General features: G+C 34.8%; 1 protein-coding gene across 1 annotated transcript in view; it reads right to left on the reverse strand.

Annotated features, from left to right (window-relative positions):
* Positions 1-20,098, reverse strand: part of FRYL (FRY like transcription coactivator) — a gene marked incomplete at its 3' end in the record, with an annotated part of 206,784 nt that overhangs the window by 86,694 nt on the left and 99,992 nt on the right. Inside the window, exons 11-18 of the mRNA XM_079707243.1 lie at positions 15,813-15,911; positions 14,680-14,781; positions 9,140-9,243; positions 8,843-8,951; positions 6,217-6,303; positions 3,247-3,418; positions 2,606-2,738; positions 203-310 (exon numbers count right to left, since the gene is read on the reverse strand). Of these exons, the coding sequence (XP_079563369.1) occupies positions 203-310; positions 2,606-2,738; positions 3,247-3,418; positions 6,217-6,303; positions 8,843-8,951; positions 9,140-9,243; positions 14,680-14,781; positions 15,813-15,911 (914 nt within the window). The remainder of the gene's footprint in view (positions 1-202; positions 311-2,605; positions 2,739-3,246; positions 3,419-6,216; positions 6,304-8,842; positions 8,952-9,139; positions 9,244-14,679; positions 14,782-15,812; positions 15,912-20,098) is intronic.

Below are 20,098 nucleotides of genomic sequence, written 5' to 3' on the forward strand. Positions count from 1 at the left end.
ACAACAACAACAAAAAATGAATGAGGAGAAAGTGTTAACAAAACGTAAAAGACAAAATGGGAGTTTAGAAAGTTATCAAATAAAGGATGAAAAATGTCTTTATCACTACTTTTTTAGTGATAATAGTAACAGGGGTGCATTAGAAATTTAAAGAGATTTAAAGAGATAAAAGGTAACCTGACAAACAGTAATTCTCATTTACCTTGCTAACAATTCAATGAGGTCAGTTCTGCTCATACCGTCAGGAATCAACCTTGGAATAGCAGCAATACAAGTTCTAAACAAATCAATTTTGGGTTTTCTTTCCCCCCTGAAAAACAGATCACAAGAGGACTTAATAAGAAGAATCTTACATACACCAGACAATAAAAGCAAACTTGGAAAAATTATTACAGAAAATGAGCCCACCTCTAAAAGTTTAATGTATTTATTATAAAAAGAGCATATACAAATCCAGTAAATAATTATCAGTTTATAAATGCAGAAAAGAATATATGGATAAGTCAGGAAAAAAACACAGGTAGCCAGCAAAAAAGGTTTTCAGTAATTGAAAACAAGTATAACAACTATTATGTTTAAATAATAAGTATTATTTAAGTAAATTATTTATATTATAATGGTTTCAAATAGAATTAAATATATAATATTTAACCTTTGATAATATTTAATTATTAAAATAATAAAATTGACATTAAATAACCAAATATTAGTTATTTGGGGGGGTCTATAAAATCAACAAAATTTTTTCTTTCTCTTAATATCATATACTAACAAGGGTTTTAGAAAACAGACATTCTCATATACTACTGTTGGAGTTGTTTTTTCTTGTCTTCTTATTTTACTTCAGAATGTACACACACACACACACACATATTTTAAATTTTTATGTAATAAAATATGTGAAGTTTTGAAAATCCTGGTTCCTCCAGAGGCTTGATACAATTTAATTCTTCTGTATTTTCCCCTAGTTATTCAATGATTTTATTTATTTTAAATATCTAACCTTCTAGATACTGGTTTTTATTTTGGTCTACATTTCAAGGGGAAGCTGTTAATTTATTTTACTCAAATTATTCTTCAATTGGCCCAATAAAATAATTCTTATATAAACAAGAATTTGGATGTTTTAAGAGTTTTCGGCTCAGTATCCATTATCATGGCAATGGACCTACTAGTTACTTTTAGTGATTTTATATACAGTGAGTTTTCTCAGCTTGGTTCCAACATGCATGAATTTCAGTTACCACAATTTAGTTAAATAATACAAGTCTCCAACAATGTGGTTCAATTTTCCATTACCATCAACTGTAAGTAATTGTGTAGCCAAGCTTCCCTATTAGCTCCTCAGTGCACAAATCAGGACGTAAAAAACAGATGTGTATCATAACCAGTGATTTAATCACATTAATTTTTTCAAAGTCTGTCGTGATTGGCCACTGCACATCTGTTATTTGGTTCACACATACATGGCAAATTATGTAGTTGTGTTGATCCCTTGCCTCCAGGGGTAAACTCAGGTGGCATTTGACAAAAATGGATAATCAAAAGAGGAAACTGGCCAACGAAGATTAAAGTACAGCAAAGAAAGGAAAAGTGAATACTGGAAGTGAAATATTGGGTTGGCCAAAAAGCTTGTTTGGGTTTTTCTGTAACATCTTATGGAAAAACCCAAATGAACTTTTTGGTCAACCCAATATGAATCAAACATTAATGGAGTTACAGAGGACTAGCTGACCGGGGAATGCTGACACTGCTGTCACTGAAGACACTACATACGCAGCCAGAGGAACTCAGTGAGGGCAAATTTACAGGCAGAAATGAGGAAAGTGTGACAAAAAGGATGAAGACTTCCCAGAGGAAGTAATGCAGGAAAAAAAAACTTCGCATTAGAGAAACTCTCAGAGATATTAACATTTTCTAGTATATAGTAACTATGCATTAATTGAGAGATCCAATATCCAATTTGGTTATCTAAGATGTACAATGCAGATACTAACACCTTAAAAAAAAGTCCACTTATAAAGAATATGTAGATACTTCCTAGCAAGTAAAAGAAGTTATTGCCATAAAACATATCTTCCTGAGGAGGAAGTCCCTAACAATAAGGGAAAAAAACATGGGTTGACAAGCAGTGTTGGCAGTGAGATGGGGGTGAGATGAGGTACAGTTTCTCACAGAAAAAGCCACTCATACATTATTCCCCTCTGTACCCTAAGTTCCCAGGAGATTTTCAGGTTTTCTTTTTTTGTTGAACAAGGCTCTGGAAATAAGAGCATTTGTTTGACTTAATAAACCAACCATGTCCACACACATCTGGGGTCACTAGCATTTATCTCTCACTCACAGAATAAGTATAAGGCCTCATCACTGACAACAAACTGGACGGATCCAGGATGACTTTTGCTATCTGTACTGGTTTGACAGCACTTTAAAGAGTAAAACTGAGCCTGTGGGAGGAATCGCTGTATTAAAAGCTGTCGCAGATGGCAATAGGGGCTAAATCCAGAAGAGAAAGGAAGGAAACAAGGAAGGAAACAAGCAAGAATCGACCCACTTTACTTATGAAAACTGAAATAGCAATGAAGAGAAATAATTGACTACATACGTAATCATATCTTCAGGCTCCTTATTAGACATCTGCACACTAGTCATACACATTGGTCTCCCAACTTCTTTGTCCAAATGTCTGAGAATGCTGTCTAACGCTTTTCTCACTTGAGGGTAGTAAACAGACATTCCTGGGGGGGCGGGGGGGAACTTCACAGTTATAAAATGTCAAAAATTAGATAAAGAATAGTTACAATTATTTTCTGTAAAAAAATAAAAGCCTATCAACCTTTAAATTACATTAGCTTATTTCTGTTACAAAGGAAGGAGTTCTGACTTTGACATACTATTCTCCCTGAGAATTTGCTTCAGTATATTGGAGAAAATGTGTAAAAATTATGCACACAACTGAAATTAATTTGAAGGAAGGACAAAATGCAGTGAATAGTAGTATCATGTGAGAAAATACTTAACCAGAAGACTTTTAACATAACAACTTATGGATATTATTAAAAAATGTATTCATTTTTGAATCACTCTGTACACTGGAATAACCAGGCAAATATATACTTTCATAGGCAAATATATACATGTATGCATGCATTTACACAGGCAATAATATACATTTTAGATTTGATCATAACCTTTCACAAAAGAATATTAAAACTGTATTATTTACTTATTCCAGTTAACACTAACCTATGACTTTTGCCTCTTCATCTGTCAAGGTTTTATTGAGAAAAATTTTCTTTACACGCAGAGTGTTTCCTGAGGGAAGAATAACTCCTGTTGTTGGCATTGGCGGCTCACCATCTTTCTGCTGCAAACTGTCCGCTATTACAAGGAAGACTCTGAGGCCTATGTTCATTCTCTTCAGAGAAAAAAGTTTCAAAATAAAGAAGTCAGAGTGTCAGAAAATTCCTTTTTTTTCATGCTAAAAATATCTCATCAAATAACACTGGGGGATGGGAGGAAGGAGGACAGAAGAAACACAAACCTTTCTGTCTAACATTTTTTTAAACTAGCCCAGGCACTGCAGTTTGCTCTAATACCAAATTCCCAAGTGCCACCCATTCATTTATGAGGTCAACTGGCTCTCTTATTTTCTAGCTTATTTCAAACCTCTTCCATCCCTTCCTCAACTCTCCTACACCGTGATACCATACTCTCCCCTCTATAAGCAGATGATCTGTCACCCACTTCACAGTCAGAAAAAAACCATCAACCTTCCTCAATCTCTCACTACAAAACACACTGATCTACTTATATCTGCACCTCTTCTTCCTCTACTTTGCTCCTATTACAGTCGAGGGGTGCTGGTATTCCTAGTTATTAGAATCCCATCTGCTCTTACATTATCAGGAAATTACACTATCAATTTATCCCTTCTCTTTCTTGCATCTTCAACATTTCCCTTTTAACTGAATATATCTGACTCCTGTTAACTATACTCAAATATCTTAATGCAATGAGCCCTCCCCGTAATACTTCCCTCTCACTCATCAGTGACAGTACTGCTCAAAACAGTGGGCATTTTTCCTGCATCCTATTTGACTTTTCAGCAGCATGGGACACTGTCAAATATTCCTTCTTCCCTGAAACCCTCCCTTCCTTGGATACATCTGTGCCACTGCTGACTGGTTCATCTCTGTCCACATTTCAAATTTACCCTCCTTTATCTGAATATTAAATGTTAGACTGCTTCAAGGCAAGTTCCTAGGCTGCCTTTTCCTATCATTATGTATTCTCTCCGAAAGTAATTTCATGTATTTACATGGCTTCAACTACCACCCATACCAGATCGCCTGCTAATTTTAAGCCTTACTTCTCCTCTGAACTTGGACCCTCAGACTAATTTGACACTTCTACTTGGATGTCAGAAAGATGCCTCAGATTTGCCATGTTCAAACCAAATGCCCTCTTCCCCGCCAAACTCAGTATCTTCTCAGTGTTTCTTTTCTCAGTAAATGATCTTCTCTCTATCCACACCACACCATCTCAGCCCAAGCTGTCATTAGTTATGACCTACACCAGTGGTCTCTAAAATGGGTATATGCATCCCAGTGGGTGTGTAAGATGGTTCACTGGAATACAGGGAGAAAATAAAATTTTCGTTTATATATATTTTTATCTAAATAAGATCAAGGTTTTAAGATTTACCCCTCTTTACATATGACATAATACTGGTGATATTAGTCTAATATCAGATGGTCATTTCACATAGTCATAGAAGACATCTTGAAGGGAGTGGGAAAATTCCACAATGTACTGTGGTTTATAGAGGTGTCCTCACTTATTCATTCTTTCAGTGTATTGCAATTTGCTTGATTTGATTAAGTGGATTAATAGATAATTTTATCTGGCTTTAACTAAACTAACTCTCACAAGCTCCTGAAAAGAAAATACAGATTGAAGAAAATCCTAATAAAGTAAGCCTGTAGAAAAACAACAACAACAAAACGGCACAATTGAGGTTCCCTGGTGGCACAGTGGTTGAGAATCTGCCTGCCAATGCAGGGGACATGGGTTTGAGCCCTGGTCTGGGAAGATCTCACATGCTGCGGAGCAACTAGGTCCGTGAGCCACGACTACTGAGCCTGCGCGCCTGAAGCCTGTGCTCCGCAACAAGAGAGGTCGCAACAGTGAGAGGCCTGATCACTGCAATGAAGAGTGGCCCCCGCTCGCTACAACTAAAGAAAGCCCTCGCACAGAAACGAAGACCCAACAAGCCAAAAATACATAAATTAATTAATTAATTTAAAAATAAACAAATAATAAATAAAACGGCACAATTGACATTTTTTCTACTCTTAGTATGAGCGTTTCAGTGAGGTAAAAACTTAAGTTCAGAAATAAACTTGTTCAATGAAGAGAATATTTTTGAAAACGGATGATCAAGAAAACGTCTTTCATTATGTTATTTTTGTTGCTGAGAACCAGGTTAAGCATATCATCTATAAAAAGTCTTTTCTGGGCTTCCCTGGTGGCGCAGTGGTTGAGAGTCCGCCTGCCGATGCAGGGGACACGGGTTCGTGCCCTGGTCCGGGAAGATCCCACATGCCGCGGAGTGGCTAGGCCTGTGAGCCATGGCCGCTGAGTCTGCACGTCCGGAGCCTGTGCTCCGCAACGGGAGAGGCCACAACAGTGAGAGGCCCGCGTACCGCAAAAAAAAAAAAAAAAAAAAAAAAAAAAAAGAAACAATTAAAACAAAAAAAGTCTTTTCTGTTCACTTTAAAAATTTGGAAATAATTATTAACCTATCTTAAAAATCCTACAAATAAAAAGCTTCATTAAGTTTTGAGCTCATTTATTAACTACATAAATATATATCTTAGGATTTGATTATGAGGAGGACCAGCACAGTAATTTAAAAGAAATAAGAGAAAATATAACACTTATTTTGTCTTTTTACATTCTCCAGTGTCATTAAATTCCAATATGCAATTACTTCAAAAAATATTCTTAAATAATCTGAAAATTTTATATCTAAAGGATGAGTAGCAGTTTACAAGGTAATAACAAGGCCAAAGAAGTAGGAAATAACATTTATCTTAATTTGTCTTTAACTAGAGGTGTGAGCCTAAGAGTTCTGATTCCAGAAATTGTGCTTAAAAAAAATTTTTTTTTAATTGTATAGGATAGTAAATTACTACATTATAATTTTTTTACCTCTGGATTAATGGTGAAAGTTTTGGTAGATTTTCCAACACTGAGAAGATCAAATATTATTTCTTTCATTGCAAAATCCAAACGTTCCTAGAGAAAAAAAAAAACAATAAATCCTTATAACTTTCTACTGCTATGGGCATACCTTGGAGATAATGTGGGTTTTGTTCCAGACTGCAATAAAGCAAAATTGGAATAAAGCAGGTCACACAAATTTTCTGGTTTCCCAGTGCATATAAAAGTTATGTTTACACTATACTGTAGTCTATTAACCGTACAACAGCATTATGCCTAAGAAAACAATGTACAACCTTAACTAAACAATACTTTATTGCTTAAAAAACACTAAACATCATCTAACAACACAGAGTTGCCACAAACCTTCAGTTTGTAAAAAAAGGCAGTATCTGCAAAGCACAATAAAGCAAAGTGCAATAAAACAAGGGTCTGCCTGTATAAGTTAAGTATCATGTTAAGAATTATAGGGCTTCCCTGGTGGCGCAGTGGTTGAGAATCTGCCTGCCAATGCAGGAGACACGGGTTCGAGCCCTGGTCTGGGAAGATCCCACATGCCGCGGAGTAACTAAGCCCGTGCGCCACAACTACTGAGCCTGCTAGTCTGGAGCCTGTGGTCCTCAACAAGAGAGGCCACGATAGTAAGAGGCCCGCGCACCGCGATGAAGAGTGGCCCCCGCTCGCCGCAACTGGAGAAAGCCCTTGCACAGAAACGAAGACCCAATGCAGCCAAAAATAAATAAATTAATTCATTAAAAAAAAAAAAAAAGAATTATACAAATAATGGCAACAATACAGGTCTGTGTCCACAAGAAGTTCCTGAATCTAGTTGGACAAAAGAAAAATGTATATGAATTAATGTTAAAAGTATATGATTATAGATACATGATTTAATTATCAAATGATTGGTTTAATAGCCAAACCAGCAGGATAGAAGTTTTAAACACGCATTTGCCAAACTCATATTCAAGACCTAAGTGAAGGAATTCCCAAAATAATGATAAAAGCAAGTCCCATGACGACAGCAATGAGGCAGGCCTGGAGAGCAGGGAGTTCATACTGGGACAGAAAGAACAGGGCTCCAGGAAGGTAATCTCCAAGGAAAGAAAAGTTAACTGAGAGTAACTGATGTTTGAGAGGAGCTCTATAGTTCTGGAGGAGTGTTGGTGTGAGGCGATTAAGCAAAGGGAGTGGGTACGACCCTAGGGGAAGGGATGCAATCAAATAGCAAAAGTTTTCTCAACAGATCTAAAGCACAATCTGCTTTCATTCATCTTATTGACACATTTATTCTTATCTAATTATCATTAATTCTGTGCTCCCGTAAATAGAAATGTATTCGTTTTATTTAAATATTCCTTATTTCTTCATTGTCAAAAATAATTACATTATGGGTCATCTTCATTATCATAGTTTTAGTTCAAAGAGAACTCAATAAACATGCTGGAACCAAAGTTTTTTTCCCAAATTGAGAAGGTAACCCTACCTATGCTTCTCCAGGGCTGATGTCCCAAAAGAGAATGTGACCAGAGCCATGGATTTGCTTACTCAGCCCCCATTTAATCCTCTTCAAATAAACCTTCCTTTACTGCAGAGGCTAGAAAGCTAAAATGATATTTCCCAGGATGCCTCTGGACAACAGGCTTCAGGATGTGACTGAGACCCAGTCAAGTGATATACTCATGGGGACCCTTGGGAACTGGGGTACGGGAGGAGGAGGGGGAGGACAGGGAGAAAGGAATCTATTTTACTGGTGGGGACTGTGGTGGAAACATGATTCTGAAGCGCTTGGGGCACTTCCTAATTTGGCAGGTTTTTGACTGTGGCAGAGCAGCAGCTTCCTTGGTAGCCCGATGGTGTAGTTTCCTCTGGATTTCCATTTTAGCTAGAATCTGTTTCTTCAGTCCTATGAGTGATTCTGTGAACGACCTCTACGCCTTAAAAGACCCCTCTGGATTCAACAAACTACCACGAACTCTAGTGTCTCTACCTGAGAACCTAGATTAATGCAGGTTATGGAAACAATATTCCAAAATCTTTCAAGACACTCAGGAACTAATTAGTAAATAGACAAGCGGAGGATTATGAGACATTTTCTTGACTCTTCCTAAATTAAGTGTCTCCTCCTGTGAGTCTCCTTTCCAAGTGTGTAGATCAATCATCTAAATGTATTTTGCACACACACAAAAATCATTAGCATCATTTAGTTTTTACTTTTTAAAGCATACTTTTATTTTTCACTATTTAGTATTAATAAATGTTTTGTTATCATGCTTTTAGATGTGTAACAAATTCTATGACTCTAAGTTACTCTTTTTTTTTTAACATTTTTATTGGAGTATAATTGCTTTACAATGGTGTGTTAGTTTCTGCTTTATAAAAAAGTGAATCAGCTATACATATACATATATCCCCATATCCCCTCCCACCCTCCCTATCCCACCCCTCTAGGTGGTCACAAAGCACTGAGCTGATCTCCCTGTGCTATGCGGCTGCTTCCCACTAGCTATCTATTTTACGTTTGGTAGTGTATATATGTCCATGCCACTCTCTCACTTTGTCCCCTACTCTTACAATTTACATGTATATAGGTATTATGAGGTGAGGCACTCACCTGAGCAATGAACTGAATAATCTTCACAAATATATTGAGAGGTGTATCACGAGGAACCACACTACGTGACCCTTTTGGGAAAAGTGCTGACACTATGCTCATAAGACGACTGTAGGGAAAAAAGATTAAGTCATAATGAGAGAATGAAATCAACAAAACATTAGCAAAATATCCTTCCCATCCTTCATAATATGTCAAGATAATTCATATTCCTCCTCAAGGTATTTGTAATGTTAACTAAAATTCATCAGTGTGGCATTTTTTACCAAGATGTTATTTTAAAACAAAGGCACTCACCTTTGAGTTACAGTGTTGCTTTCACATTTTATTCTAATTACATAGACCCACAACAATCTATACAAAGATTCCAGTGCAACTCGAGACATTTTAGGATCTTTATTCTGTTTAGAAACAAAAGAGAATAAAAATAAGCTTATTTATCAAAGTACTTGCAATAATTTAAGATCAATTATATTCTCTGTCAACAACTAAAAACCCTCTCCATTCCCTTCTTTATTCAATCTAAAACAGGTTTAAATATGTAAGTATATATTTGGTATATGGTAAGGACAGAGAGCTCAAAAGCAACTATAAATAAGGAAATTGAGCCATCCCTTATATTCTCAAAACAAAACACTATTAGTATCTCTAAGAACTCTGAAATTATACACACTTCAACTTACCTGATGGTAAATGGGACACACAACAATACTGACATAATGATAAAAGGACTGCTCATCTTTGCTATAATTCATTGCAGCTCATACACAGTTAAAATTTATAACACCAAATGTTGTTATAGATGTTTGCGCTTATGGAATAATGCAAAATATTATTGAGTGATTATACTTAAAAGAAGGAATATGGAATGGTGGGTTAAGAGCACAGACTCTGAAATTAGGAATGATTGGCCAAACCCCATCCTTGGATCAGTTGGTGAAACAGTTTCCTCAGCTCTAAAATGGAGATAACACGGTACCTACCTCACAGATTAAGGGAGTTATTATGTGAAAAGCACTTGGAACACTGCCTGACACATGTTAAATGTTCAGTAAGTGTCAGGTGTTTACCTTTAATTTTTTAATTTAGAATTAGAACATTATTATTTAAAATCAGAAAAGTATCCATTTCAATCGCAATTTGATCAGCAAACCTTTTCTTCATACTAGCTATTATAAAAAGTGAAGTTCTTAAATGACAAGAGACATGTAATGAGATTTAATTGTAAATTTTGAAAATTAGCTAATAATCACCTTTAGTAGGAGAAACTCTTTATGCATCTGTTAATTAGTTGTAGGATGCATTTAGTGCTATAAATTAGCATTTATTTAATCTGGTTTGAGAGATTTCTTATTGTTAAACAATTATTTTATATATAACAATGAACAAAAGGGAGTTTTTAAATACTAAGTAATTTACCATTCTATTTTATGTTTTCTCAGACTACAGAATAACAGACATCTACTATGTATGATTAAAAGCAATGCAACAAGATTATCACTGGACATGTTTTTAAAAAAGAGAACCACTAGAAAATATAATTTTGCATATCTATGTATATGAAAATTTGATATAATTCAGAATGGAGTATCAACTATTCAGCTGGTCAGAGTCTCAAAGTCAGTCTCTCCTTCTACTGCCAAACCCACGATTCCAAATTTCAAATACACTCCCCAAGTAGTTTTCTATTAATTTGTTACTAATGTAACTAAAGTAACATATAATGTTACACACAATATATGTTACTAATATAACAACTAAGCTTTTTGTAGTACTTTCTTTTCTATCACTTAAATGCAAGGTCTCAAATGTCAAAATATGAGTTCAATTAGTTTTATGTACACTCCAAATAATACTTTCACATAGTTAAATTATCTTTTCAAAATATGAATACTACAAATTAACATATAATAAATTATATAATAGAAATATTTAAGTCCAATTCCACATAAAAGTTCTTCTCATATAAATTGTTAATAAAGTATTTGGATTATCTTATGTGCTGAGGTATCTGGCATGAAATAAAATTTTGATTTTCAAACTTTCCAAGATGGACTACTATGTTTTACAAAGCAGACTTATTTTGTAATGAACAATTCCAAAAAAGATAAAAAGTGATAAAAATTATATAATTGTTTATTCTGTAACTGCAATGCTGCTATATATCTCTGATTAATGAGAACATCCTAAATTGATCCGATCCTTAAACAAAGATACGTATTTCCCTAGTTACAATTTTGGTCTAATTTGAATAATCAGATTACATTAATAAAATCCAGTAATATTAACATATAATACAGTTCTTTTTTATTCTTTTTTCTTTCTTTCTTTCCTTTTTTAACAGCAGGTTCTTATTACTTATCTATTTTAAATAATACAGTTTTGATGTCAGGCAAATATGCTCTTTGGCAACAATCATTTTAATGTTTCTTCCTTTTTTTCCTACTGTGAACAACAACAAAAGATTTGTTTAAAACTCAAACCAGTAGGATTGTAGTTTTAAAGTGTTGTATCAAAATCATATTCAAAATCTGAGTTACTATCTCCTGAATTTCATTGGAAAATTTTATAAAAAGCATCATTTATAACAGCTAATTTTAATTAAACAGAATATTTTAAAACTGAAGATTGTGGTTAAAAATCAACATTTGGTATCACTTCTCTCTCTTAAATTCATCTTCTTGGGACCACATTAATATTAAACTTTCGGTAGAATGTTCCTGCTGTGTGCTGCTCTTCTTTTACAATACGAGAAACAAGCTTAAATAAATATGTTGGACATGCAACGCAGCCATGGGTAAAGGGGGAAAAAAGCCACACTTAAAGGAGATAAAGCAATATTTTACTTTGTAACATCAACACGACTCACCTGGAGTGTTTCTATTTGTTTTCTGATACTGTTGTTAGATGGCATCTAAATAAAGCAATGTGAGACAGCAAACATAAACATGAGATGCAGCACATGCATGTTAGATGAAAATAAGCACAAAACAAGACAGCTCTTCACCAAGGTCTCTATTTAGAAGAAATTTGAAATGTCCAAGACAGTGGCTAGAATCACTGAAGAAAAAAAATTCTATAATTTGGGCATCATGGGATACATCTACAACACTCAAACTGAAAGAAAATAGATAAACTTTTAACTATCTAATTTTTCCTCTAAAAGTACTGTATTTGATTTCAGATAAGTTTCAACTTTTAAAAGAAAATAAGCATACACTCTAGAAAAAAAAATCTAAATTATTTTTACATGGCATCTACTCTTACTCCTCTCTCTCTCTCTCAATTATTCTTCAGAAACTTTAAAATCATTTTTCACATAATGACCTTATTTGACATAAAGATAGGGGAATGGGAAACTACCAAATTATGTTTGGGACAAAAACAGCAGATTTAACACTTTCGGTGAAAATAAACTGATGTTCTCTCATGCTATTTATGGACCTACAGACTAATGCCCATTTTTCATGGTCACCAACTTCAGAAACTAGTATGGTAATTTTTAAAAAATTGTGCGGTATCTTAAAGTGCCTTGAAAATGCATCATATTTATTCTTATGAGTCTAGGGAACAATGCCTTTTTACTATCCCAGAATTATAGCCAAAAATATTTTTAAAAATACTCAGTAAAGCAACATTCCTTATAGTACATTAAAAGGTAACATGGTAGACCAGAAAGAGCAAATTTTATTGAACTGGATGGATTAGATGCAAATCCTATCTCTATCACTTTTTTGGCTCCCTAAACTTGGGTTACTTATTTATCTTCTTTCAGCCTCAGTTATAGTAAGAATTAAATGAGATACTGTACTTAGAGAATGTAGCCTATAATAAATACTAATAAAAGTCTATTTTAAGGAGTAGTAGGTCTAATAAACGGAAAAGTGTTACAGATTTTTTTGAACTCAAGAGATTACCTGAATCTCAAAACAAAATCAATTTAGGTAAGACCTTTATCTTGGACCAATTTTTCCTGTATACAAAACAAATAAATTATACCTGTCACAACAGATAATTAGCATAGTTTTTCCCTGAATGCTCAACTCCTTACCTCAACTATGTAGCATAGCCACAGTATCTAAAACTTAACAAGCAGGAACCAAGTCATAAAATTTCTGCTGAATAGAGCCTTAATGTAAGTTAAAGGTTAATGGTCAAGACAACTATATTCCAAATATTCATGCTAAGTGGCTCTTATCTCCTTCAGCCTGGCAGATTGACACAGCCATTAATGAAAATGGACAATATGCCAGAAATATTTAACAGGAGGTAAGGGTTCAAGGAAAACAGAGCATTTTAAATGAAAGCCTTAAGCCAAAAAAAAAAAAGTTAAAGTACTGCGAAAGAACTGCAAATATGTTAGGTGCAAACGTATATATATAAAAACATTCCAACAAGCAACAGAAAAGTATGAATTGTCATGAAACAAAGCAAACTTCCAGAAACACTTAAATGCGTGTCTTAAAATATGTTATTAAAAGTTTGAAGAATCATACTACCCAGAAAATGATCAATTCCCTTTCAGTACCTAAATCTGTATGAATTATCAAAATAAGGACAGAAACAATATAATGTACTTAAATAAAACTTATTTTCTGGTTGCATGACATAAAGAATTTAACCAGCTTGATTGGTCCTGGGAATTTTCATAAACAGAGCAAAGAGAATATATCAATTCTCACCCAAATATGAATAACATCAGTGTATGTATATCTAGGAGGAAAATAGCCAAAAATATTTTTCAAAGACATATTTTAGTACACCTTACTAAGAAATCAAAGTATTTTTCAAAATGATATGTAAAATCATTAAAAAAAAGATAAATAGGATAACGTTGTCCAGTGAATCAATCCTGAAGTGAGAAATAAAAGCCAGCCCTATTTCTCACAATATCACGATGAGCTGTAGGGTCAGAAACAACTCATTTAATCTCTCTGTGCCTTGGTTTCATTGTCTTCCAAGTATAAGTTTTTCAGTCTTAACCCTAACTTAGAGGAATAACAGAAAATGAAATGCCATGTCTGCGTGTTTCTATAACATGTAAGCAAATATTCAAATATATTCATTTATGTATCAAAATGGTATTCAAATCAAGCATTCACATGACATGCAGATGAGGAGTATTCCCACGTTCTGTGTCAGGTATTAACTGTGGTCCTATCCACAGAAGAAAAGAAGATCCTGTTAGATTCTGCCAGCAGAGCATCCTGGGCAGATAATGATCCTTCTATCTCACAGTTTTGTTTTTAATCCTAAGAGACTGGACAAAGATGTGCCAAATAGTGTTAATAACAATTAATTATCCCTTGATTCAAGTCAGAATCATTTCAGGAGCTTTCACATCTATGTGGATCCAGTACCATACTTTTAGATTTGGCTGGGCATACTTAACACTAAATGTGCTTTTACCTGGTATTTTATTATCGAGGCTTTTTTCATATTATTCAGACTTGAGCCAACATTACTCAATTTTCTCAAGAGAAAACGCAAAATAAGCATCTGGAGAGTTTTATAAGATTAACTAATACTCTTAAATTCCAAAGGAATTTATTTATTAACAAATATTGCTAGATCCAGGATAATATAAACAATCATTACAAATGTATAGTTTTGCATTCATTAAGACCAACTAAATTTTTAATCAACAGTTTATTCATGTCTATAACATGATTCCCTATAGAAGGAATGAAGTATGTATAAGAAAAGGAATATGTTAAAGTATCACAATTCAAATGAACTGTAGTACTAAAAGTTTTATTATATACTGTTCAATGTATATGCATAAGTGAATATACTACAGTCAGTATTTACAGGTCAGAAATGAGATTAAGTCTTACCTTTAAATGTGACAAACAGTTCTGTAGGAAAATATGCCAGTTATTTAAAAAAAACTGTTTTTGACTGACACATAAAAGGCAGGTAATTAATGGATATAGAGCCTATAGGAGACAGAAGAAAGAGAATAACATTTTAATGAAAAAGCACTGGACTTGTAAATTATATTTCATTCATTCTCATAAACAAAAAAAATTCTATTAGCAGTTTTCCCATTTGTAATTAAAAAAGTACGATCTCAGGGAGTAATCTAACAAAGAATGATAAAGGGCAGATTTTCTATAAGAACAATTTCCTGATCTATCACATCTCCCCAAGTGAGAAATATGCTATTATTTCTCCCTAGACCCATTCCTCCTCTAACCAGTAAAGTGGCCCTGGGATCAGAGGACAGACCGGCATTAATGTTGCAGTTTTCTATTTATCAGGTGTGTGACTTCAGGAGGATACGTTAAAGTGCTCGAAGCCTCACTTTCCTAACATGTAAAGTGGAGAATGCTCATCACACACATGCTATAGGGTTGTGAGGCTTAAAGACAAAGAATGTAAAGCACTTGGCTCAATGCCTGGCACAACCAGTGTTTATTATTATTAGACCTCTATCTTAAGCGGTCAAGTATTTGTCCAATTCTCCAAACTTTCTCCAAGCTGCATACAAATTTACAGAAAAACCCCTCAAAGTTACTGAAGTGGATGGTGAAATGGAAAAAAAATGCTTTAAATCTCTGAATAGAAAAGATGTAATTAGACAGACAACAGCTCCTAAATAATCAAATGCTTCAGAATATAATTTATTATAATGTAAAATAAAGGAATTTATGGTTTAATATGAGACTACACTTAACTTTTCCTTTATTCTAATACATAATTTATAGCATCTGTCAAGACAGGTAAATACCTAGAATGAAGTCTGAATAACCTATCAAATACAGAGCTAGTAAAATTAAGAATAGAAAGTTTTGAAAAGAGCAGGAGAAGATAGGTAAAAATGCCCTTGTGTTACCCTTTGGATATTTTACAATTTCAATTTTTATAATTCTCTTAAAACTCTACTAAAAAAAACCCAACTAAATTCATAAATCAATTACTAAAACTCCTAATTAAATATATGAAGGTTTGAAATGTTTCTCAATACCAATGAATGCTTCTTTCTGGAACTCAGTTCAAAAGTAGTCTGATAAAGCATCTCCACAAAATTTTTCAAGCAGGGAACATTCACTTCATTTTTAACAGCCTAGAAAAAAGATAATACAAAAACAAAGAAAATGGTTACAAGTGTTAGATCAAACTATACAAAGATTACAATAAGTTTCTGTAAGGTTTAAAATTAGTCAATGAGTATCTGATGAAGTCCCATAATATACCAAATGACCAAATGTTGAGTAAGATACACCGGGTCCTGGCCCTGGGTGAACAAGCAGATGAATATGTGGTATAACAGGAGCTCTAAGAGGAAATTCTCTGTTCTCTTGGAGCACTCAGAAGAGGCCCCAATGGAAAAACTCCACAAGGAAGTAACATCTAAGCTGAATTCGGCATTTCTTTACCTAAAATACTGCAATAGCCTCCCATTTAACCTCTCTGGTCTTATCTCCCACTACCCTGGCCCCCTATACTAGGATCCAGCCACACTAGCTTCTTTGTTGCTCCTAGAACACATCAAACATGCTCTTGCTTTAGGATGTCTACACTGGTTCCTTCTGCCTAAGAAGCTCTTCCCCCAAATATAGCATGTCTTACTCCCTTATTCCTTTAGTTTTTGCTCAATCGTCACCATCTCTTTCAAGGTGGTGGTCTTTCCTAATTACTCTATTTAAAATTTCAACTCCCCTGCCCACTTCAAGAATTTTTAGGCCCCTACCCTGTTCTACATTTCTGCACAGTACTTACCACCTCATCTGGCATATACTCTTTTTTTTTTTTTGTGGTATGCGGGCCTCTCACCGCCGTGGCCTCTCCCGTTGTGGAGCACAGTCTCCGGACGCACAGGCTCAGCGGCCATGGCTCACGGGTCCAGGCGCTCCGCAGCATGTGGGATCCTCCCGGACCAGGGCACGAACCCGTGTCCCCTGCATCGGCAGGCGGACTCTCAACCACTGCACCACCAGGGAAGCCCGTTGGCATATACTCTTGATACATAATTTTACATACTTGAGTTTTCTGTACTAGACGTAAGCTCTGTAAGAGCAGGGAGTCTTTCCTGCCTTGATCATTGTTGTATTCCTGTGGACGGAAGAGGCCCTGACACACAGAAAGCACTCAATACATATAATGAATAAATAAGTAGAATCTAACCAGGAAAGGAGGCTGGAGGTTATTTGAGAGGCAAGAATGTTCCAGACAGGAGTTCTATGTGCAGAGGCTGGTGTGATGGACTGACTTGTCCCAAAATTCATATACTGAAGTCCTAACCCCGCATACCTCATAATGTGACATTATATGAAAATAGGTCATTGCAGATATAATTAGTTAAGTTAGAATGAGGTCATATTGAAGTTGGGGCGGGGGCTACTCCAACATGACTGGTGTCCTTAAAAAAGGGGGCGGGGGATGAATAAGGAGAGTGGGATTGACATAGACACACTATTGATACTAGGTATAAAATAGATAACTAATGAGAACCTACTGTACAGCTCAGGGAACTCTACTCAATGCTCTGTGGTGACCTAAATGGGAAGGAAATCCAAAAAAGAGGGGATATATGTATACGTATAGCTGTATTGCTGTACAGTAGAAACTAAAGCAACATTGTAAAGCAAGTACACTCCAATAAAAATTAATTTTAAAAAGGTGGGAGGGGGAGAATTTGGACAAAGACATGCACACAAGGATAACACCATATGAAGATGATGGCAGAGATCAGGGTGATACATCTATAAGACAAGGAAGGTCAAAGATTTTCAGTAAACTACCGGAAGTTAGGCAAGAGGCATGGAACAGATCTTCCTCACAGCACTCAGAAAAAAATAAACCTGGCAACACCTTGGTCTTAGACATCTAGGCTCCATAAATGTGAGACAATAAATTTTTGTTGTTTAAGCCACCTAGTTTGTGGTACTTTGTAAGGGCAACCCTAGTAAACAAATAAAATACAAAAGCAAACATGGCATAAAAGAAGAATTAGGCAACACAGTAATAATGGACCACAGTCGAGGGTCTTTCTTCCCACAATCTGCTCCTTTTGATGAGTTACCTTAGAAACTACAACATAATCTCAGATATCTGGCAAAACAGATTTTTTCAGACAAGGGGGAAGCACAAATGACAATTTGGGATGGATATGCAGTGTTTCAAACCATTTCTAGGAAAAGAAATTGAAGTACATGCACTAATGATGTACTTCATTAAGTACATAGCTACTTCAGAGCTAAGCTGACGTGGTTGTATAAATGATCATCTGTTTTCTTTTTGGCAAAATGAACCTATTTTCACGGTTAAAACTGAGGTGAGAGTGGGGGTGGGGTATTTGACTCAAACTACTTACAAACTTATAGTTCATGACTTCTGTTTGTACTCATTTAAAAAATCTTCAAGTATTTAACTATAAGTAAATATTCAAAACTGGTAAAAAAAAATCATGTCAATCTCTACAACTGCTATGTCATTAATATTTTAAATTCTTGATTTTTCTTACAATTCCCTGTCCATCTTTTCTGAACATGTTCTAAAGATAGGACCTGAATACCATAAACCATTCCATATGAACACATAGATCACAAGTCAATTAATTCAATATTTAAAAATAAAAGTCAAAACCGTTACATTTGATTCTCAGTATGAAAATAAATTTCTTCATTTTAAAATATTTTAAATAGAATAAAACCTGAATAAAGTGAATCTTACTAACTTCCATTTCTAGCCAAGGTGGTGTAAAGGGGGCTAGACTTATTTTACCATCTGAAACAACCAAAAAGGAACAAAATATATGAAATGATACGCAAAACATTATACATCAGTCAACAAAAGAAAGTGACCCCTGAGGAATGGAAAACAGATGAGGTGAGCCCTTTGATGGCCCCAGCTTACTGCTGTGTGAGAATTTTCAGGGAAGAAATGAAAGTGTACCATTGTGTATGGTTTTTACATTACACATGAACAGTATAATATCACTTGAGGTAGACAACGATAAGTTAAAGATGTATACCATAAACAATAAAATGACAAAACAATGAGATATAGCAATGAGATATAGCTAATAAGCCAACAAAGGAGATAAAAGAATCACAAAAATATTCAATTAATCCAAAAAAATAGTAGAAAAAGGAAACAAAGAACAGATGGGAAAATTAAGAACATAATCAGAAGATGACAGATTTAAAATAACTGTATCACTAATCATATCAAATGTATGTGGTACCCAATTAAAAGGCAGAGATTGTCAGACTGGATAAAAAAGCAAGAACCAACCATATCCTGCCTACAAAAAAAATATATATATATATATATATTTTAAATATAAAAACACAAGTAGATTAAAAGGAAAAAATGGAAAAAGATATACTATCCTTATACAATAAAAAGGAAGCAGAAGTGGCTATATTAATATCAGACAAAGTAGATTTCAGAGCAAAGAATACTATCAGAGATAAGGAAGGTTATTTCACAATGATAATGGTGTTAATTAAAGAGGATATACAATCCTAAACATACACATGTTTCATGATAGAGCTTAAACATACAGCAAGCAAAAATTGACAGAACTGCAAAGAGAAACAGTTGGTCAGATTTCAATACTCCTCTCTCAGTAGTTGATAGAACAAGTAGAGAGGAAATCAGCAGAGCTGAAGAACACTATTAACCAATTTGCCCTAATTGATATTCATAGAACACTCTATCCAACAGCAGTATACATAGTCTTTTCAAGTGCACATGGAACATTCATCAAAATAAATGATATTCTTGGGCTTCCCTGGTGGTGCAGTGGTTGAGAGTCCGACTGCTAATGCAGGGGATGCGGGTTCATGCCCCGGAAGATCCCACATGCCGCGGAGCGGCTGGGCCCATGAGCCATGACCGCTGAGCCTGCGCATCCGGAGCCTGTGCTCCGCAATGGGAGAGGCCACAACAGTGAGAGGCCCAAAAAATAAAAATAAAAAATAAATAATATTCTGGCCCAAAAAACAAATTTCAATGCATCTAATGGGATTCAAGCATACCAAATATGTTCTGCAACCACAAATTAAAAATTAATAACCTGAAGATCTCTGGAAAATCCCCAAATGTTTAGACATTAAATAAAATGCTTCTAAATAACCCGTGAATTTCAAAAAGGAGAGCAGAAAGTACTTTGAGCTTTATGAAAATGAAAACACAAGATATCAGAATTTGTGGGCTGCCACTGTAGAACTACTTAGAGGGAAATATATAGTATTAAGTGCTTATATTAGAAAAGAGAAAAGGGCTTGATGACCTCAGCTTTCA

This window comes from Hyperoodon ampullatus, assembly GCF_949752795.1.
Source record: "Hyperoodon ampullatus genome assembly, chromosome: 1".
NCBI lineage: Eukaryota > Metazoa > Chordata > Mammalia > Artiodactyla > Ziphiidae > Hyperoodon > Hyperoodon ampullatus.